The sequence below is a fragment of the Spermophilus citellus genome, assembly GCF_964194105.1.
Source record: "Spermophilus citellus genome assembly, chromosome: 8".
Classification (NCBI taxonomy): Eukaryota; Metazoa; Chordata; class Mammalia; order Rodentia; family Sciuridae; genus Spermophilus; species Spermophilus citellus.
Window position 1 is genome coordinate 61,869,862 of NC_138189.1, and position 23,711 is coordinate 61,893,572.

Below are 23,711 nucleotides of genomic sequence, written 5' to 3' on the forward strand. Positions count from 1 at the left end.
CTCTCTAAGTTGCTTAGAACCTCATTTCACTGAGTTGCTGAGGCTGGCCTGGAAGTTGTATTCCTCCTGCCTCAGCCTCTCGAATTGCTGGGATTACATGAGTGTGCCACCACTCTTGGCTCACTTTTTTATTTCAAAATGGGGTCTTGCTAAATTGACCAGACTGACCTGGAATTTGTGATCCTCCTGCATCAGCTTCCTGAGTAGCTGGGATTATGGGTATGTACTGTGCCTGGCTCTATTCATCTTCTGAAGATCAAATATCTGTTGTGCTTTCTGGGAGTGATTCACTTGATAGATCAAAAAGCATAGTATCTGACCTCTATAATATAGTGCTTTTGGTTCCTCTTAACTTTTACTCCCTACTCAGTTCTGAGTGGCAGAGGCTCACCATGGTAGCTGACAAATGACTGTGTAGCTGCCTGTAGAAAATAACAGAGCCTGTGGAGTGTTTTTTTTTTTTTTTAAAAGAACAAAATTTTTTTTTTAAGGTGGAAATAGTCACATAGCCTATCTGATACTATAATGATACTTTAATGTTCCATAAAAGCTCCTCTTCTAAAGATAATCATTTAGATTATGGATTTTTTTTTTTAAAGAGAGAGTGAGAGAGGAGAGAGAGAGAGAGAGAGAGAGAGAGAGAGAGAGAGAGAGAGAGAATTTTTAATATTTATTTTTTAGTTCTCGGCGGACACAACATCTTTGTTTGTATGTGGTGCTGAGGATCGAACCCGGGCCGCACGCATGCCAGGCAAGCACGCTACCGCTTGAGCCACATCCGCAGCCCGATTATGGATTTTTTTAGGGGGGAAAGGCAGAATAGGAAAAAGTGATTTAAAAATGTATCCTTTGTTCAGTATCCAGATTTTCATCTGGGGAACTTTTATCTGGGCTCATCCTTTGGAATGTATGGCAGTGCTGGTAATTTATTTTTTTCCCACTCCAATAATATTCTAAATTTGTGGGAGATTATAAATTTTTATATGGAATCTTAAAAATGAGTTTTGGGAGAAGAACTAAAAGAAATTAGGAAGAGAATATACTTTAACAAAGATTCTAGACCAAGTTGAAGGTTAGTACCCAATTCTTTTTAGCTTATCAATTTTAATTTGTATGTTTATTTAAAAAAATATCGTGAAGGCTTGGGGTTTGAGAGTGGAGCTTGGTTTCTTAAGTCAGAGAACTATTCATATTACATTTGTATATTGCCTTTCATCTGTTTTCTCCTGCAAACACAAGGTATCTAGTAGAGCTATCATAGCCACTCTTTCAATTCTCAAACTTTAAGTAAGAAGTTAAGTTACTTATCAAAGAAGAAATGGTAATGGAACAGAAAGTATTTTATATAGCGTTAAGTTCAGCAGAGGAAGCATATTTGAAAAAGTAACCCAAATAAGGAAACCAAATACACTTTGAAGTTATTTGACACATAAAACTTACAGGTACCAGCATTTTTTTTTTTTTAGGGACCTTAGTGGTGGATCTGTTATGAAAGGGACTGTGCCATTTGTATAAGTAATCTTAATCACTGTATTCTTGCAAGTTACCCCATAGTCTCTTTTAAAAAGAGTATCCATGTTATTTTTAGAAGGTATTCAGATTATGAAGTAAATTCTACATAGTTGTGTAAATAGTATCATGGCTGCAATTTTAAAAATGCATTCCTGTATTTTTATTTTAATTAACTAATTTATTTTTTGTGGTTCTAGAGATTGAACTTAGGGCCTTGTGCATGCTAGGCAAGTGTTCTTCCATTGAGCTGCATCCCCAATCCCATTCCTATATTTCTGAATGAGTGTACTATAATTACTTAGTTCTTATAAAATGTAAACTATGATAAAATTACTAATTTTTCAGTTGTTTTTTAGATAAGAACTTTATTAAATTTTATTTTGTAATATCACAAATATGCTTGGTTCTGAGAACTTTTGAAAGTAATTTCATGTTTTTACTTATCTCTAAGAGCATGATTTCCATCCACAGATTTGTATTATTTCAAGGTTAAGGTTAATTATGGCATAACTTTCAAACATAACTTTAATTTAATTTAAAGGAACATGACACAGAATTAATTTTGGAAAGTCTTTAAGTAGAAAACTTACATACAATTCTTTTGACATTTTCAAAATTGCCTCTGCTTTCCTATTTCCAAGGCTGAGAGCCCTGATTCTAAAATCACATTATCTGTGTTTGAATTCTGGCTCTCACTCTGAGGAGTGCAGAGACTAACTTGTCCTCCCTAAGCCGTCAGTTTCTTTATCTGGAATGCGTGGTCAATAGTAGTACCTGCCTAGTAGAGTCGTTGTAAAGATCGGATGAACTAAATCATGTAATATATTTAGCAGAATTCATGGCACTTGAGAAGTACTCATTTATTATTGTAAAGGAGAACATGGTATATTATTTAAGGAGTAAAGAATTTGTAAAATGAAATATTGGTAACAGAAAGATAAAATTCAAGAATCAGTGCTTTTTTTTATTATAAAGTTCAATTTTTTTGGATTCCATATAACCCTAAACCAAGGCTTTGAGTAACATATTTTGGTAGGATTTTATGCAAAAACAGAAAACAAACAAAAATTGCTGAAATACTTGTTGCCCAGGCAGTATTGTTCTAAAGAGTTCTTTCATTTTATAATCAATTAAATTTTTAAGTAGTGTAGTAGTATAATAGTTACTTTAGGTGCTTGCCTGAATCAATGAAAAAAATCTTTTAAAAATTGAATATTAATCCCCTGCTCTGAAAATGGAAATAGAATATGGATAATAAACTGTGCATGAACTTGTCTTTGACTGCCCCCCACATCTTTTATTTTTAGGTATTGGTGACAAGGAGAATTTTAGTTCAGTTCTTTGCGAAAATAATTATAGATTCAGCTCTCTCCATGCTCTAAATTTATAAAGCTAGTGGTTGCTAGTTAGTTTGGCATGTAGTGATTATTAATTTTACATGTGATCTATTGCAAAAATATAAGTTTATTTCTTCAATTCTAACAGACATGAATTCTACTTTGTCAAGTTATATGAGTTGTATACATGTTAGTGCTATATTCTAGCTTATAATGCCTTTTTACCTAACACAACTTCATGGAAAAATTAAAACCATTAAATATTTTGTTAAAAATGAATGTGTCTGTATTTAGAAGAAAATGTTTTGCTTCTGATTGTTTTCTTAATTGGTAAGTGCATTCATAAGGTCCTTGCATTTGACGAAAAAAATTGTGCTTAATGTCTCTTCTGTATCAAAATGAAAATTACTTGTTTTCCAAAAGATAATCTAAGATTATTTTTTTACCCTGATTTTCAGATTTTGGATGATGAAGTTCAAGTAGACTTTTATGTAGCTGTTCCAGAAATAATGCCTGAGCTTAATCCATTAAGGAAGAAACTGAAAAAAAAGTTTCCTAAGCTTACTAGAAGTAAGGAAGAATTTTTTGTTATTTCAAAATGCTGTCAACAAGTTTCTTCTCAATTTAGTTCAGTCAGAAAACAAAGTTGCTAATAATATATGTAGAGCAAATAGCATGTCCTGATGTTTGAGTTTTGTGTTATAAAAATTGTAGATTTGATCTCCCCCAACATTAATATTGATAATCTAATAGGAGAACGTAGTTACTTTACAGTACTGGTTCTTAAAATTTAGATCAGAGTTTAGCTCCAAATTAGTGGAATATATTACACTCAGTATGTTGTCATCATATTATTTTATTGACTTTTATACCTCTTTATTAATATAATATATATGCTCATTAATTTATGCATTTAGCTTATATATGTGTGTGTATATATGACTGCATGACTTTACAGGTATTTTACCTTACGGAATTTTCCCCTCATGGTTTTTCTCTCCCGTAAGAAATCTAGTAAGAGAGGTTTCTTTGTGAAGAGCCATGTTATAAAGTGGTATTACTTGATGAATTTACAAGGTTCTGTAGGTTTTCATTGAAGGAGTTTACATATAGATGGGGAATGGGGAAGGCATCATGAAGGAGGTAACATTTAAACTGTACCCTGTATCCTAAATAATTGGATAAGTTTGGGATTATTACTTTAAGTAGAAGGAGTTCATTAATCAGGGAAGTAGAAATTATAGGCCAGGTCCAAGAAATAACAATTAATTTTCGGGGCTGGGGATGTGGCTCAAGCGGTAGCGCGCTCGCCTCGCATGCGTGCGGCCCGGGTTCGATCCTCAGCACCACATACCAACAAAGATGTTGTGTCCGCCGAGAACTAAAAAATAATAAATATTAAAAAATTCTCTCTCTCTCTCTCTCTCTCTCTCTCTCTCTCTCTTTAAAAAAAAAAAAACAATTAATTTTCATTGTCCATAGGGAAGAGTACCTCTACATTAAAATAGAAGAGAAGTGATGTTGGAAAGGTAGATTGATGCTATATTGAGCAGGACTTTGATTGATGAACTAAAGAGCCTGGACTTTTATTCTTTATTAAAGCAGGAACCTCTTAGAAGTTTTGAGGTGTAGAATGACATGATCTGTCCTTTAGAGCTTTAATCTGGCAAGAGTTGGTAAAATGTATTGGTAAGATGGTAAGATGAATTGAAGCTAGAGACAGGGAGACCAGTTTGGGTCTGATTGTAGGAGACTAATAAAGGCGGTATTTAAACTAATGTTTTCATAGTGAGACTGGAGCTAAGAGGACAAACCTCAGAAGTATTAGGACTTTGTGAATAGTTAACAATGAATAGATTGCTGGGGGAAAAGATGCTGAAATTTTAAGTCTAGGAACTTCTAATGAGTGGTATCATTAATTGAAACGGAGAGAGAGAAAAAACAAGTTCACTTGTTTTAGGTGGTGTTGGGTATCTATGTAGATCGGAATTATTTTTAATAAAATTTTGTAGTGTAAATAGAAGTGCTTTAAAATTGCTTCCATAAATTTCTCTTCAAATTTCAATTCTAGTTAAGCTAAAAAAAAAAAAAAATCCAGCTAGAATTGTTTATACATGTTAGTCATTAACACATGTTAGTCACTAATCATGATCTGTAACTTAAGCAAATTCCAGTGGACTCTCCAGTTCTTTTGTTGTACTGTCGTTGTGTCTATGTTTCATAACTTACATTAAATCACATTTCCATATTAGATATTGGACTGGGGCTTGGCATTTTCATTACTGATGTTCATCACAGTACTATTTGTTGTCATGGAATCAGACTTACATTTTTTCATAAGTAAGACCTGAAATTGAACATTATTTAAAAATTAAAACAGAACTGAAGTTGAATTTGATGAAAATTTTACTCATATTTTTGTTTCTAATTAAATTCAAGCTCCAGTCAGAGCAAAACAAACAGTACTAAATATAGCCAGTTAAAACTGAAAATGAATACCGAATATATCTATTCATCTAGCTCCTTGCTTTGCTCGGTGAACTGGTTTTTCAAACAGACATTAATTTTGTCACCTTTGCTACTTTATCCATTCTTTTGTAACCTGTTTGGATTCTATTTAGCTTTGAGATTTTTAAAAATTGCTGATGGTAGCACAATGTTTAGGGCTATTTTAAATTTTTTTTTTGTCTGAAAGGTTTCCTAGATAACTTATTTCCTTATTCCAAATAGCAAATTTCCTGTTAAATTTTTTTTTTTTTATCAGTGGGCTTTACTTATTTCTCCTTTCATAATGAACCACATCTTCCGCATATCATGGTCAAGTACATAAGTATGTGTCCCCACATTTGCTTAAGAATGCATCTTCAAAAAACAGATCTTCTTCTACCCCAGCACTTCTTTTTACCCCCATGATCTATTTATCAGCCTAGCAAAACACTTGTGTTCTTTAAACATGAAGACAAATGATTAACCTGTCAAAAATATTAAGACAGGGGGCTGGGGATGTGGCTCAAGTGGTAGCGCGCTCGCCTGGCATGCGTGCGGCCTGGGTTCGATCCTCAGCACCACATACCAACAAAGATGTTGTGTCTGCCGAAAACTAAAAATAAATAAATAAATAAATAAATAAAGATTAAAAAATTCTCTCTCTAAAAAAAATATTAAGACAGAATATAGTAGATGTGCATTAGAACTATGAAGCTTGTATTATGCATTTTCACAGTTTATTCAGATTCTTATTTGGGAACATTTGATTCCCCTTATATCCTACAAAAGACATTAGGGTAAAATAGAAATTATGTTTTGAGCAAGTAAATGAAATTAAAAAACAAACAAATAAATCTCTTGCAGCTGAGCTCATTAGTTTCCCATTTTGTCTCAGTTTTCTAATAGGAGTGGGTGTAACCATCTTGTCTGTATTGAAAATGCACATTTTACAGCATGTTTAATGCTGAGATTTTATTCATTTTATTTTAATTGCTTTTATAACTGTAGGCACATTCTCTCTTTTTCAAATGTACATTTTCCATGTTTTCTTAATATTTCTATTTCATAAAAAGAAATTTAAAACTTGTTTTTTAAAATTTCTTGGAAGAAATTTGGCTTCTTTTGCTAATTACCTTGCTTTCCCCAAACCATGTCCTCTGAAAATCTTTTATCTGTAGTATAGAGATTTTTTTGATACTAAAATATTTTATTTCTATTATTGTTTTTACTTAGCATTACTAAACAAAAAATAGTAGTATGAAAAATATCTTGACTTAATGGAATCTGTCGTCCATTATGTATACTAACCTGTGGTAGGTACTATGACATATATGAAAACAGCTGAATTATTTAATTAATTTATTTGGTGCTTGGGATTGAACCCAAGACATTGCTCATGCTAAGCATGTGCTCTGTCAATGAGTTACACATTCCACTTAGGTGAATTATTTTAAATCATACTAAGTTATTGACAGATAAGAAAGAAAGGGATACAATTAGAAAACTAGAATTACACTAATGTGTATTTTTCTTAACATGCAGCTCTTAGAATTAGTCACCTGTACCTGCTTGGAGTCTTCTCCACTGGCTATTCCAGTAGAATTGTTCAGAGAGAATATTTACATCTATTGAGTAGAACACTTCTTTCTATAAGAAAGTTGTATCATAATTGAGATTCATGAATGTTAATAATATCAAAAATTCAAAGTACTTTTAACTTATTGAATAACATGTTGTATTTCAGATTATTGCTTACAGTATTGAAATAAGTAGAATTTTTTGCTTATATAAGGAAAAATACAAAACAAATTTTGCAGGGTAATCAATTTGAAATTTTTCTAATTTTCCCCCTTGCATTAATTTAAAAATTATTTATGTGTGAAAAAATTCATAAATGATTAAGTGTTGTTAAAATTATAGGTGAACTATGGATATCTTGCATTTGGTTCTGTTACTCTTTCCTTTTACTTCAATCTGAACGTTTACCTTGTTCTTCCTCACTACCCTCTAAGTGCTTTTTTTTTCTTAGATCTTTGGGTTTATTATCTTATCTGTCCACAGTGTTCTTTGATTATTTGCCTGACTTATTATACAGATAACATCTAAACAGAGAGGTTTTCCATTCCATGACCATTCTATATGCAATATTATTCGCTCCTTCCTATTAACAGTAAATATTATGCTTTTGTATTGCTTATAGGGCCTATTATTCTATGCATCTCCTACTTTGAAGTTTATAGTATGTGTTCAGTTCTTCCCATTAGAGGAAGGGCATTTTAAGTTTGTTTGTTACTATGTTCACATAGCCTAGAATAGTACCTGGCACATAGAGATCGTATACAAATATTTGTATAATGAATGAACATTTTAGTGCAGCATTCAATTGGTAGAAGATATAGAATTAAATACTGCAACTGAAACCTGGGTTTATTATAAAAAAATTTGTAATTTTTTTTGAATAAGTGTATTTATACTAATCATCTACTATGTGCCAAACCTTGGACATGATATCTATAAACATGACACATGAAGTTCTTAATGTCATAGAACAATTTGACTTTTGATAGTAGACAACTGGTTTTACTTTAGTATTTAATCATGCCCAGATTTGTCTAGTTAAACAAACAAAACCCAAAATATAACTGCCCTTCCAACCTTTATTTGATCTAGCTGTCCTTTTTAGCTATGATCCTAGTTCTTTCTGTTGTTTAATGCCAGTTTTTAAAATACATGGTCTACAGTGATTGCTTGTCTTCATTTCCTTAACAAGTGTTATTCTATCTCACAACCTTCTCTTCAACAGTTTGTTTAAAATATTTCTCTCAATTATAATCACACATCTTTTTTTTTTCTTCTACATTCAAAGGTCAGTCCTTTGTTTTCTCTTGTTTCTTGGAACTCTTTTGTATGTACAATCCTAACTCATCTTCTTTCTAACTATTCCTTCTTTGTCTTCCCTAGTAAAATACCAGGTGATCTAGTTTAGATTATGTTCATTGTGAAAATTGAATAGAGAAAGTTAGAGGAAGAGAAAAGGAAAGAAAAAGAAGAAAAACAGAATAAAAAAGCACATACAAGATAAAGTGGAGAAGGAGAGCTGCGATTGTGGCTAAGTGGTAGAGTGCTTCTCTATCATGCGTGAGGCACTGGGTTCGATCCCTGTCACCACATAAAAATAAACAAATAAAATAAAGATATTGTCTCCATCTGCAACTAAAAAAAATTAAAAAAATAAAAAGAAAGTGGAAAAGGAGGAGAGCAATTACATAGCAACAAGGGAAAACAAAGCCCTAGAGCAGTGACAGATTGACATTTGGTTGTATTGAAAAACAGAATAAATAATTGCCAACAGACCACCCTTAGTCTTGGCTGTATCACTTATTGTGACCTTGATCAAACTTAAAATATTTTTGTGCCTCCAGTTAATCATCTACAAAATGGGTTTCATGATAACATCTGTTCCATAGTATTTTTATGATAATGTATGCAGAGTTTAGCACAAATTAGGTATATAAAAAGTACATACTATATGTGAGCCACTGTTATTATTAACTCCCTACTATTTCTAAAGTTCCTATTCATTCTCCGCAATTACTTTAGGAGATTTAATCTTTCTCATGTCTTCATATAACAGTTCTGCCTTCACAACTCATTTGTTGAATACGAGAATAATTATTGAGTGCCTATTATGTGCCAGGCACTATACTTAATATGGAGAATTGAAAAATAAAAAGACCTTTCCTATTTTTAAGAACATAAACATTGAGAAAGAGGAGAGATGAGAACAAACCACTACACTAAAGGGTAGTAAATGTATTAGTAGAAATGTACAAAGTACTTAAAGGACTGAGGAACTACTTTATAGATTCAAATCATATAAACAAGATGACAGTTTAATTGAAAAGTTAAGTATGAGTAGGTATTTGCTTTCCTAGCATGCATAGGGAATACATTCCAGGCAGAAGAAATGGCTTTTATTAATGCACAAAATTATGAGAGAGCCAGTTGTGTTCAGGAAATTATAAGTAGCTTTCTATCATTTAGTACATAAAATATTATCAGATAGTGGTGTTTAATGGGGTTAGACAGTGATAGGCAGCGAGCCAGGTCATGGAGGGCTGTGTGTGCCATTCCATGGAGATTAGATTTCATCTTCTGTATAGGTAGGAGCCACTGAAAACTATTGCTCAAAAGAATAGGATAAAATTTTCTTACTAGAATGAGTATTTCAGGGAATGTGTAAGTGGCTGAATGAGAATGGTGAGACTTGAACAGAGACCAGTGAAGAGAGTATTACAGTAGCCTAGATACAAGATGATAAAAGAATCTGGAAGTGGCAATGAAGATGGAAAACAAAGGCTTTTGTGGCTTATTGAGGAGCTAGACTTAATAGGAGTAATTGACTAGATATAAGGTATAAGGGAGTGCAAGAAATCTAGTATGATTTACTAATTTTGGTCTTGAGTAGCCCAGTGAATATTATCTTAAAGAGATATACAGGGAAAAGAAGAACTTAAATTAGCACTATTTGCTGATGATATGATTCTATACCTAGAAGACTATACCTATAGATTCTGTACCCAAAAAGCTCCACCAGAAAACTTTTAGAACTAGTAAATGCATTCAGCAAAGTAGCAGGATATAAAATCAACACCCATAAATCAAAGCCATTTCTGTATATCAGTGACAAATCCTCTGAGAAGGAAATGAGGAAAACTACCCCATTTACAATAACCTCAAAAAAAAAAAAAAAAAGATACTTGGGAATCAACAAAAGAGGTGAAAGATCTATACAATGAAAATTACAGAACCCTAAAGAAAGAAATCAAAGAAGACCTTACAAGATGGAAAGATCTACCTTGTTCTTGGATAGGGAGAATTAATATTATCAAAATGACCGTACTACCAAAAGCACTATATATATTTTAATTCAATTCCGATCAAAATCCCAATGGCATTCCTCATAGAAATAGAAAAAGCAATCATGAAATTCATCTGGAAAAATGAAAGACCTAGAATAGCTAAAGCAATCCTTAGCAGGAAGAGTGAACCTGGTGGCATCACTATACCAGACCTTAAACTATACTACAGAGCAATGTAATAAAAACAGCATGGTATTGGCACCAAAACAGAATGGTAGACCAATGGTACAGAATAGAGGACACAGAGACTAACCCACAAAATTACAGTTATCTTATATTAATTAGACAAAGGTGCCAAGAACATGCATTGGAGAAAAGATGGCAACTTCTACAAATGGTGCTGGGAAAACTGGAAATCCATATGCAACAAAATGAAATTTTAAACCCCTATTTCTTACCATGCACAAAACTCAACTCAAAGTGGATCAAGGACCTAGGAATTAAACCAGAGATTCTGCGTCTAATAGAAGAAAAAGTAGGCCCTAATCTCTATCATGTGGGATTAGGCCCCTACTGCCTTAATAAGACTCCTGTGGCACAAGAATTAAAACCAAGAATCAATAAATGAGATGGACTCAAACTAAAAAGTTTCTTCTCAGCAAAAGAAACAATCTGTGAGGTGAACAGAGAGCCTACATCCTGAGAGCAAATTTTTACCCCTCACATATCAGAGCACTAATTTCTAGGGTATATAAAGAACTCAAAAAGCTAAGCACAAAAAAACAAAAACAAACAAACAAACAAAAAAACCCACCAAATAACCCAATCAACAAATGGGCCAAGGACCTAAACAGACACTTCTCAGAACCTCAGTCAGTCAACAAATATATGAAAAAAATGTTCACTGAAAATGCAAATCAAAACTACTCTAAGATATCTCACTCTAGTCAGAATGGCAACTATTATGAAGACAAATAACAATTAGCATTGGCGAGGATGTGGGGGAAAAGTCACACTCATACATTGCTGGTGGGACTGCAAATTGGTGCAGTCATTATGGAAAGCAGTATGGAGATTCCTTCAAAATCTGGGAATGGAACCACCTTTTGACCCAGCTATCCCTCTCTTCGGTCTATACCCAAAAGACTTAAGAACAGCATACTACAGGGACACAGCCACATCAATGTTTATAGCAGCACAATTCACAATAGCTAAACTGTGGAGCCAACCTAGATACCCTTCAATAGATGAATAGATAAAAAAATGTGGCATATATACACAATGGAATTTTACTCAGCAAAAAAAGAATAAAATCATGGCATTTGCTGGTAAATGGATGGCACTGGAGAAGATAATGCTAAGTGAAGTTAGCCAATTTCAAAAAAACAAATGCCAAATGTTTTCTCTGATATAAGGAGGCTGACTCATAGTGGTGTAGGGAGGGGGAGCATGGGAGGAATAGATGAATTCTAGATAGGGCAGAGGGGTGAGAGAGAAAGGGAGGGGGCAGGGGATTAGCAAGGATGGTGGAATGTGATAGACATCATTATTCAAAGTACATGTATGAAGACACGAATTGGTGTCAACATACTTTATATACAACTAGAGAGATGAAGAATTGTGCTGTGTATATGTAATAAGAGTTGTAATGCATTCTGCTGTTGTTTATTTTTTAAAAAATCAATAAAAAATGAGATATACAGGAGGTATAGCAGGTTTGGGTATGACAATATTGCAAAGTGAAGTGGGTAGGGGAGGATTAATTGGCAAGCACAAATTTACTGTCTATTAACACAGAATAATTTATACTAAATACATGTGCACATTGTGATCACTAGAGCAAAGAAAAACATCTGAAAGTTAGAGAAATAAAGATGATATATTAATTTTTTCATTTAAAACAAAAGGTTGCTTGCTATAAAGAAGGAACAGAGGAACAAACAGGATGAGACAAATAGAAAATACATACCAAAATAAAAAATCCAGTCATAACAATAATTATTAGGTCATTTGGAAATGGACTTTATATTCCATTCAAAAGGCAGAGATTATAAGATGATATAAAAGCAATCCAACTACATGCTTTTATAGGAAATATACTTTATTTTGAATCATACAAATAAGGGAAAGTAAAATGATGGGTAAAGATATACCATGAAAACAATAAGTATTAGGGAATTGGATTGGTTATATTACAAGGTTTACCTTTTAGATGATGAATGTTAACTGGAGAAAAAGATGGATATTCTATATTATTAATAGGACATACTCATCTAAAAAGAGCCCTAGAAGATATGAAACACAGCTGGACAATATTGAAAGGAGAAATATAGTAATTAAGTCCAGTTGGAGATTTTAATATTTTTCTTTTTATTATTATTATTATTATTATTTTTTTTTTTAAATTTTTGAGCAATTGGGCACAGAGGGAGGGAATAAGGGAGGGGAGGAGGAGAGAGGGAGGGAGGGAAGGAGGGAGCAAGCTCAGGGAAGGACCCCAAGTGGGCAGTGGGGGGAATGGGAGTGGGACAGGCAAGTGCCAATGTAACCAGCTTACAACCCCTTTTAGAAAATAATGAAAAAAGACCATTTACCAACTTATTTTATGTGCTGAGCTCTACCCCGATATCAAAGCCAGACAAGGACATCATAAGAAAACTGCTGACCATTATTTCTCATGAGCATAGAAGTAACAACAAAAATCCTTAACAAAGGATTAGCAAATTGAATCCAGCAATATAAACATAAGGGTTCATATATCTCAACCAAGGAGATTTATTTTAGGAATAAATTGATTTTATATCCAAACATCAGTATAATATACTGTGTTAATAGAATAAAAGAGGATTAGATGCAGAGAAGTACCAGTAAATAAATAAATGTATGTATGTTGGATTGAACTATGGGATTGAACATATGGGATTGAACTATGTCCCAGACCTTTTATTTTTTGAGACAGGGTCTTGCTGAGTTGCTTAGAGCCTTGCTAAGGTGCTGAGGCTGACTTGAATTTGTGATCCTCCTGTCTCAGCTTCCTGAGTTGCTGGGATTACAGGCGTGTGCCACCATACCCAGCTCCAACATCTGTTTATGGTAAGAATGCTGAAAATACTAGAAATAGAAATGTATTTCCTCAACTTGACAAAACATAACTATGCAAAAACAACATTCTTAATGGTGAGACTCTTAAGATGGAAGGCTTTCTACCTGAAATAACTATCAAGACAAAGATCTTTGCTCTCACCACCTACATTTAACATTGTACTGGAGGTTAGTGAAGTAAAGGGCATATACTGGGAAAAGAAGAAATCTGTATTTCCAGATGATATCTTAAGGTATTCTTGTGATTTCTAATAAGTAAATTTAGAGATATAGTATGCCAAGATCCAGCAACAATAATCGACCTCATTTCTATAGACTACTAACAGACAAGATGAGATTTATAAAACAGTTTCACATGAGGATAAACAAAATATGTAGGACTAAGTTGAGCAAAAGTTGTGCAAGAGCTAGTCACAGAAAACTGCTAAAAGTTGTTGAAAGTTTGAAGAATACCTGAGTAAATGGAGACATACAGTATAGCTATAGATTTAAAGGCATAATATTGTTAACATGGAGTTATTCCCAACTTTTTCTAGACTTGATGTAACCTCAGCCAGAAAGCCAACTGACAATTAAAAAAAATTTTTAACAAAAGACTTCATTGCATAGCACTATTGTAATCAGAACAGCGTTGTATGGCATTAACGATAGATGAATGTGGATCAAACATTGGTCAACTTCTTTTCATCAAAGGTGCCAAAATTATATGGAAAAATAATAAAAATTTCAAGGAATGGTGCTTAAATGCCAGATGTCCCTTTCTTTATATCAAACACACAAAAAAAATCTAAAATGGAAAATAAACCAAATTTAAGGGAAAAGCCAAGAAATTCTAGAACTTTGTCTTTTTAAAATATTATTTTATTGGTACATTAGAAATGAAGGTACACTGTGAGAAGCTGTAAAGGTATGCACCTTCAGGAAGGTGAAGAAGCAGTGGAAAACACCTCTTCTAAGTTAAAATTGGCTTGCCCTGTAGGGGGCGCAAGGACCACACATACAAAGGTCATCAGTGGTGAGATTATATGACAGCATCTACCATCTGGGATTTATGTACAAATAGGAAGTTTAAAATATAGATTTAAGTGAACATTGACTACTCTTGACCTCTTAGCCAGGGAGTACAGATGAGAGGCCATAGGTACCTAAAATTTATACAAACACACAGGTTTATAAAAATTAGCCAAGGCTCTCAGGCAGTGTTGAAATTTACTCTTGGGAAGAAATCCCAATGTTTGGGAACATTCTTTCTCCTGCTGGATAGTTTTCTTTGAGAGAAGCATATATTTGTTTTCCCTTCAGTATTAGTTTTATTCAGTTTTGATTTGTCAAACTTATTCACTTTGGACATGTCTTGTTTATCAACCATCTTAACTAGAAGAAAGACTGAAGGCTTAAAGCCTAGTTTAAGGTTGTCTTTGGGTTGATGTTGCACTCACTTTGAACCAGGTTCAAGGAATTCTAGAACATTTTATAGGAGAATACAGAACACAAAATACAGAATGCTTCACAAATTTGCCTGTTATCCTTGATCAAGGGCCATGCTAATCTTTTTCTGTATCGTTCCAGTTTTAATATATATGCCATGAAAGTAAACATTCTTTATTTCTTAAACCCTGTTCTTTCCTACTTAATTACCGTACATTATCACTATAATATTAAACTCAAAATTATGAAGTCATTTATTCATTTCTCTGGCAAATGTTTGTCATATTTATACCTCACTAATTAACTGTCTGCATCTACATGGGGATATCAAACAGGTGGTTGGAAATCATGAGTGATGTAGCTGGAGATGTAAATTTGTGATTAGGAATGACTAACTGGTATTTAAAGCCAGATGTCTGGATGAGATCATGTAGGTAGGTGTGCAAGGATAAAATAATAGGTCAGGTGACTGAGCCCAGAGATAGTAATGTTGGAAGAAGTCAGCTAAATGAAGGTGGCTAAGTTGATAAAAAGCAATGGGCCAGCTAGTGAATATGTGTGTTTGAGGAGAAATCAAGGTGTTATAGAAAGAGGAAAGATATTCTGTGACCTGCTGTTGATAGGTCAAGTCATATGAACACTGAGAAATGGCTAATGGATTTGCCCATTTGAAAGTCATTGGTGACTTTCACAATATTATTCTTGGTGGAATGCTGGGAAGGATAACCTGATAGAATACGCATAAAAGGAAATGGAGGAAAGGTCATGAACAACTTTTATGAGACCTTAATGCACTTAAGAAGAGTATTAGATAGTAACTGGAAAGCAATATAAAGTCATAGGAGGCTAGTTTATTTTGTATTGAAATGGGAAATTTTCTTTTTTTTTCACATTTTTTAATTGGTGCTTTATAGTTATATAGATTGATGGGATTTGTTGTTAAAATATTTGTATGTGGGGGTTGGGGATGTGGCTCAAGTGGTAGCACGCTTGCCTGGCATGCGTGCGGCCCGGGTTCGATCCTTAGCACCACATACAAAGATGTTATGTCCGCCGAAAACTAAAAATAAATAAATAAATAAATATTAAAAATTTTTTAAAAAAATATTTGTGTGTGTACACAATATAATATAATTTAAAACGTGTAGAAAATGTGAAAAATTTGAAGGGTAAGAAATATAGTGAGCAATGTGCCACTAAAGACACACTACTTCCTAATGCTGGACATGGTAACTTGGGAGGCTGAGGCAAGAGGACAGCAAGTTCAAGGCCAACCTTAGCAACTCAGTAATACACAGTCTTAAAATAACATTTGAAAAGGGATGGGGATGTAGCTCACTGGTAGAGTGCCGCTGGGTTCAATCCCCAGTACTGCAATTTTAAAAAGAGAGAAGGAGAGGGACAAAACTTCCATGGTGCCTCAAGCCAAATGTTCCCTTCATGAGTAAATGTGAGGGTCTGATTACATGAAGAGCAAACATACCTTCACCATACATTACTCCCAAGTATTATCTCAGAAGTTGTTCAGGATGGCATGAAGAAAAGCAACTACCCACAAGGAGCTTACAATCTAATTGAGAGATAAGGGACACAGAGATGGAACAAATACTGAAAAGATATTCATTACATTCTGATGTAACTGAGTACTAAACAGTATGACATAGTTTAACAATAAACAGTAAGATGTTAATAATGGTATACAAAAAAGAAACACATGGTTAAACTATGTCTATTTAAACGTCTTCATATTTAACATACACCTATGCTTTTAAAGTTATTTTTTCATAGGAACCAGGCTTGTACTTAGTACAAGAACTCAAGAATCATTCAGTGATACTTGAATATACCCACAACACTGCCTTCCTTCCTGTCACTTCAAATGAATTCTCTATGCTTCTACTAACTGCCACCTCTGGTCATTTGTGCAATGGATTCCACTTTCACTCACCTATAAGAGGACACTGTTTCTCCTCCTACGCTGTTCATTTTTCCTGCTTTCCTGGATAATCCTTCTTAGTTTAAAAACTTACCATAAAATTTCCTGCTTCAGGAGAAAATCTTTGCTAGCACTTTTGTGACAAAAGATTAATATCTAGAATGTATAAAGAGCTCAAAAAACTTTAAACCAAGAAGTCAAATAACCCAATTCATAAACGGGTAAATGAATTAAACAGATCCTTCTCAAGAAAAAAATATAAATGGCCAATAAATACATAAAAAATGTTCAGCAACATTAGCAATTAGGGAAATTCAAATCAAAGCTACACTGAGATTTCATTTCACAACCATCAAAATAGCAGTCATCAAGAACACAAATAATAATAAAGGCTGGAAAAGATGCAGAGAAAAAGAAACACTTTTATGCATATATTAGTATTTCAGTATACTGAAATATAAATGCATTTTGTGTGTTAACTCTGAGTTAAAATGATAATGACTAAATCATAGTGGTTATATAGTTTATTTTTTGAATCTTCTATATAATTTGAACATTATCAGTTTTTACCTTGATTTTGTTCTTTTCTTTAGTAAGTGACATTATAACCTGAGAAGGAAGTTGCAGGCTTCATCCACACACAGTGGGAGGAAATCACTCAAGAGCATGAGCACAGGAAATTGTGACCACAAGGGCCACTCTAAAGTCTGTCTGCCACAATTTATTTACTATATCTTCACATGGAATATATGGTTATCACATTCAGTAATTTTTGCTATGGTTTTAGATGTAGTGATAATTTGGATTTTTTATTTTTCTAACCAGATTCCATTGGCCGTGACATCCCTAAAATGCTTGAATTATTTAAAACTGGACATGAAATTCACGTAGATGAAGAAAGGGAGAACTTTCTCAGTACCAAAATAGCCACAGTAAGTTATGGTGGAAATTCATTAAATAATCCTTTTTTGTTTAATTTATTAATAATTTATACTATTGTAATATACCAGTCATTTGCATTTGCTTTTGAAACTAACATTAAGCATATATGTTGTATATATCCAGAGATATGAAAAATTGTGCTCTGTATGTGTAATATGAATTGAATGCATTCTGCTGTGATATATAACAAATTAGAATAAAAAATTTAAAAAAGAATGGCATTAAATATACACATGGAATTTTTTTATTTGAGGACTTCTTCCATCCAGAGTTACTGGGTATTCACTAGAATTTGCTTATATTTTGCCTTATCTATTCTAAGTATGTATTTTTGTTCCCTAATAATTTAAGCATATTGAGAGTTGGGTTTAGATCTTGTGTGTATTCTATAGAACATTATATAATGCTGAGCACATAGTGGGTATTTAATACTACATAATGGAATTGAATAATTTGCCTTATCTTAATAATTTATGTCTGGTTATTTCTTTTCTTTTCTTTTGTACTAGTGATTGAACTCAGATATACTCAACCACTGAGCCACACCCCTAGTCATATTTTGTAGTTTATTTAGAGACAGGGTTTCACTGAGTTGGCTTAGCTCCTCACTATTGCTGAGGCTGGCTTTGAACTTGCGAATCCTCCTGCTTTAGCCTCTCAAGCTGCTTGGGATTACAGGCATGTGCCACTGTGCCCAGCTCTTCTGGTTATTTCTGTTTGTTTTCAAAGTTGTTTGCCTATTTATAGAAGATACTAGAAATCAATTTCCAATGTCATTTTTAGGACACTAATATTGACCTGTCAGAATTATAGAATGATGTTTTCAATATACAGGCATTAGAAACAAGTTATTTGCAAATACAAACAATCTCTAAATAACATGTAATTTTTTTTCTGTCCATAATTATAGGAATAATATAATACTGATAGAATAATTTTAAAAAGTGCTTATCAAGTGTCAGGTGCTATCCTAAACACATTTTGTGTATTCTCTCTTTTAATTCTTAAGTATGTGAGAGGTAAAATTATCATCCCTATTTTATAGATCAAAAGTTGGAAGCCCATAGTCTGAAACTTTTCCAAGGTTTCACTGCTAAAATGAGGCACAATAGGTAGGATCTGGACCTTGAATATTCTTAAGCATTCAGGTTTTTTTTTTTTTCCCTATTCTACCTTGTTTTGTGACTAGAATAATTTGAATTGCTGCTGTTCTTTCTCTTTTTCCTCCCATTTGACTCTTAAGAGGAATTCTGCATCATACACAATAGCTAGTGATCCAAGTGAATTGAGCTATGTCCACCTTTAGATATTCAGAAATAAAGAAAAAGCACTCAGCTAGTTTCATGGTAGGAAAACTTCCCTTAGAAAGGAAATAAAGTAGGCTTACTGCAGTCAAAGGTTGAAAAGTGTCTACTTGCCACATTATCATCAAAGCTCAGATCCAATTTACTTGGCCTGAGCTCTGCTGGAATCTGATGATGAAATTTCTTTGTTTCCAAAGGCCCTTGGCAGTGCTTCTTTTTTTTCTTAGAGTTGAAAATATTGGAATCTGACAAACAAACAAACAAACATGGTATTTAAGGAGCTTTTTTTGAGCTGTAGAGACCTGAGTTTGAATATCTGCCATGCTATTTAAGGAATATTAAGCAAGTTTCTTAATGTTGCTTTTCATATTTTCTCATCTGCAGAATATCTATGATATTTCATATTTCACAATGTGGTTAAACATCAGATAAAACTGTAAGAGGGTAGTACCTATTGTAATAGTTTGGGTTGGTCTTTTGGGACTATAGAATATCCTTATAAGATCCTTTCTTAAGTAATAGTTCAGTATATTCAGTAGTATAGTTTATATAGGTCCTGACTTAAAGTGTAAGAAACCATGGCATTTTATACTTTTTTTTTTTTTAATAAATACTATAGAGAGTAAGACATGAGCTCCAGATCAGAGTACTTGGATCTTTTGGAGACTAAATGTTTTTTTTCTCAATAAAAAAGAAATTAATCTACGTGTTTAAAGAGAATCTTCTTGAGTACAAGTTTAGTATTATAGTATAGTAGGAGATTAAGAGAGTAGATTTTAGATTCATGCTGTCATGATTAAAATCCTAGTTCCAGTTTAGAAAGAACTATTCTTCCTTGCTGTCAGTCTTGATTATTTTCCTCTTTTCTGCCATATGTAATGTGATAGTAATGACAAATACTACCTAGGCTAGGAATGATTAGATGAGGTAATAACATAATAACTATGTAGCACACTTACTTCTTCTGGCTAAGATGAAGGCCCTGATTTACCTATGCGCCAAAACCAATGAGCATTATCTTGATACCAAAACCAAGGAAAACTACAGTGCAACGTCATTCATGAATATAGATGTAAACATTTAAAACTGATTAATAAATAAAATCCAGTGATATATAAAAAGTATAATTTATCATGGCTACCTTAGAATGTTTTCTATTGCTGTAGTAGAATACCTGAGACTGAGCCAGGATTACAGTCACAGACCTGTAATACCAGTGGCTCAGGGAGCTGTGGCAGAAGGATAGCAAGTTTAAGGCCAGCTGGACAGTTTAATGAGATTCTGTGTCAAAGATTAAAAGGGCTGGGGTTGTAACCCAGTGGTAAATTGCCCCTGGGTTCCATTCCCAGCACCCCAACACACACATAAAAAAATACCTGAGACTAGATGATTTATATAAAATAGAGGTTTACGTTGGCTCATGATTCTGGAGGCTGGAGAGTTCAAGAACATGGTGCCAGCATCTGGTGAGGGCCTCATGCTACACCACAGCATGGCAGAAAAGTGAAAGGACAAGAGACATGTGTTGAAGAGGCAAGAACACTAGGAGTTGACTTGCTCTCTGGAGAATGAATCCATTTCAATGAGAAAGGCATTAATCCCTCTTAATGACTTCATTACCTCTTACAGGCCCCACCTCCCAGCACTGTCACAATGACAGTCAAATTCCAACTTGAGTTTTGGAGAGGACATATCATATTCAAATCATAGCAGTAATCAAGTACCGTTCACTTTAGGAATACAAGGTTGGTTTATGATTCGATAATCATTATAATTCATTTTATTAACAAATTATAAAATCAAAGCCATATGATCATTTCAGTAGACACAGAGCTAGCATTTGACAGAATCCAAATGCTGATTAAGTAATCTCAGCAAACCAAGGATAGAAGTTAGTGTCCTTTGGGTTAGATCTACTGCTCAGTGGTAGAACATGTGCTTAACCTGTATGAAACCCTGTGTTTAGTCCCTAGCACAACACCCACCCCTGCACCACCACCAAAAGTCAAGTGTCCTCAATCTCATAAAAGATATCTAAGAAAAACCAATTGCTGGCATTATATTTATTGGTGAAAGACTAAATGCCGTTATCTTCCTAAGTTTAGAAACAAGATTAGGATATATGTTCTTAATGCTTCTGTTCAACCTTATATAGGATTTTAGGCAGAGTAAGAAACAGGCAGAGAGACATCTAGAATAGAGGAAGAGGTGAAACTGCCATTATTTATAGAGTATATGATTTAGCTAAAAGAACAAAGACATGAGTTAAGTATAGTTGAAGTATATAAGCTCCATGTATAAAAATCATTTGCATTTCTGTACAGCAGTAACAATAAGAAACAAAAAACAGTGAATGTCATTTATAATACTATAAAAATATGAAAACTTGAGGATAAATATGACAAGAGATGTGAAAGATGAATGCACTGTAAACTTCAAATATAGTAGAAAGAAATTAACGATACCAATAAAAGGTGAGATGTTCTTTGTTTATGAATTAGTAGACTGAATGTTAGTAAAATATTAGTTATCCCCAAGGGAGTCAATAGACTCATTAAATTCTCAAATTCCCATTCAAAACTTATTTTCAAAAAAATAGAAATTGATTCTAAAGCTTATATGGAAATGTGAAGGATCTAAGATAGCCAAAGCAACTTTGAAAAATAATGAAGTTGGAGATATATATGATTTAAAAGGTACAACAGTTAAGACAATGTGGTATTGATGTTTAGAGAAAAAAACAGTCAATTGAATAGACGACCCCTCCCCCCAAAAAGACAAAAAACATATGGATAACTGATTATCAACAAGGTATAAAGGCATTTTTTTAGTGAGAAAACCACATAAAGCAGTCTTCAACAAAATGTACCAGAACAGTTAGATATCTACATATAATAGAATGAACTTTGAACCACATTTCAAATCCTATATAATAATTAACTCAAAATATATCAAAAATCTAAATATAAAGCCTCAAATAACAATACTTCTAAAAGAAAAAATTGGGTTTGGGAATTATTTCTTAGATGTGACACCAAACATATCCATAGAAGAAATTGGTAAGTTGCCCTTTCATAAAAATTAAAAATCTGATCTTTAAAAGATAGCATTATGAAAATGAGGACAAATTAAAGACTGCAGAATATATCTGATGAATCCAGAATATATTTAAAAAACTTATCAAACCCATTAAAGAGACCCAATTTTTAAAAAATTTGGCAAAAGATGTGAACACACTTCACCAAGGAGCTACAACACAAACATATGAAAAGATGCTCAACATCTTTTATTATTATTATTATTTTTTAGTTGTAGATGGACACAGTACCTTTATTTTATTCATTTATTTTTATGTAGTGCTGAGGATTGAACCTTTTTTTTTTTTTTTTTTTTTTAAAAGAGTTTGCTTTTTTTTTTTAAAGAGAGAGAGAGAGGAGAGAGAGAGAGAGAGAGAGGAGAGAGAATTTTTTTTTTTTTTTAATATTTATTTTCTAGTTCTCGGCGGACACAACATCTTTGTTGGTATGTGGTGCTGAGGATCGAACCCGGGCCCCACGCATGCCAGGCGAGCGCGCTACCGCTTGAGCCACATCCCCAGCCCGAGGATTGAACCTTGAACCCAATGCCTATACATGCTAGGCAGGTGCTCTACCATTGAGCCACAACCCTAGCACTGATGCTCAACATCTTTAGTCACTAGGAAAACATAGATTAATACCATAAAGAACTGTCAGTACACATATACTAGAATGAATAAAATTTAAAAATCTGACCATGTTGTTTAGGATGTGGAGGGACTAGATCACTCATATACTGTGGGAATGTTGAATGATGCAATCTCTTTGGTGAATAATTTGTCCTTCTCTTAAAAAGTTGATTCTACTATATGATCTTGCCATACCACTTTTAGATATTTACAAGAATTGAAGGGCTGGGGATGTGGCTCAAGCGGTAGCGCGCTCGCCTGGCATGCGTGCGGCCCGGGTTCGATCCTCAGCACCACATACAAACAAAGATGTTGTGTCTGCCGAAAACTAAAAAAAAAAAAAAAAAAAATTAAAAATTCTCTCTCTCTCTACTGCTCTACCTCTCGCTCTCTCTTTAAAAAAAAAGGGGGGGGGTTAGGAAGATGAATTTCAATAACAAGTACATTAAAAAAAAAAGAATTGAAAACATGTCCAAAGACTTAGAAACAAAAGTCCATATCAGGTTTGTTTGTAAAAATTCCAAACTGGAAACATTCTAAATAGCTATCATAGGTGAATACATAAACAAAAATATTCTTTAGGAATAATAATAAGATCAATATATACAATAAAATGGATGAATTTTAAAATAATTATGCTGAATAAAGGAGGTCAGAAAAAATATATACTGTATGATTATATTTATATAAAATTATGGCAAATGCAAACTTCTATATAGTGACAGAAAGCAGACTCATGGTTGCCTTGGGGACAGAGGTGGATAGAGAATGGCAGGTAGCAGGATTATTAAGGGGCACAGTAAGTTGTGGAAATGAATGATTATTATGTGGGTGATATCATGATTGTATATGTGTCAAAACTTAGTAAATTGCATCTTTTAAGAAAGTGCAGCACATCTAATGGAATACTACTTCATAATAGAAAAACAAACTATGGATCCATTCTACAATATGAATGAACCTTAATAATATTATACTCAGGGAAAGAAGCCAGATACAGAAAACATTTATGTGATAACATTTATATGATATATCTAGAGGAAGAAAAACATAGGAAAGATTAGTAGTTCCTTGGGAAGGGAGTGGGAGGAAGTA

At 33.4% G+C, this 23,711-nt stretch overlaps 1 protein-coding gene and 1 pseudogene across 4 annotated transcripts in view; one reads left to right on the forward strand and one right to left on the reverse strand.

The window, feature by feature from the left end:
• MRPL1 (mitochondrial ribosomal protein L1) overlaps window positions 1-23,711 on the forward strand; it is an 85,346-nt gene that overhangs the window by 22,948 nt on the left and 38,687 nt on the right. For all 3 annotated transcript variants that reach the window (XM_081303390.1, XM_081303392.1, XM_081303391.1), the window contains exons 6-7: window positions 3,308-3,419; window positions 17,490-17,596. In XM_081303390.1, the coding sequence (XP_081159516.1) occupies window positions 3,308-3,419; window positions 17,490-17,596 (219 nt within the window). The remainder of the gene's footprint in view (window positions 1-3,307; window positions 3,420-17,489; window positions 17,597-23,711) is intronic.
• LOC308654258 (thymosin beta-15C-like) lies at window positions 14,446-14,669 on the reverse strand (annotated as a pseudogene). Its single transcript has one exon. The product of its transcript is annotated as a thymosin beta-15C-like (transcript).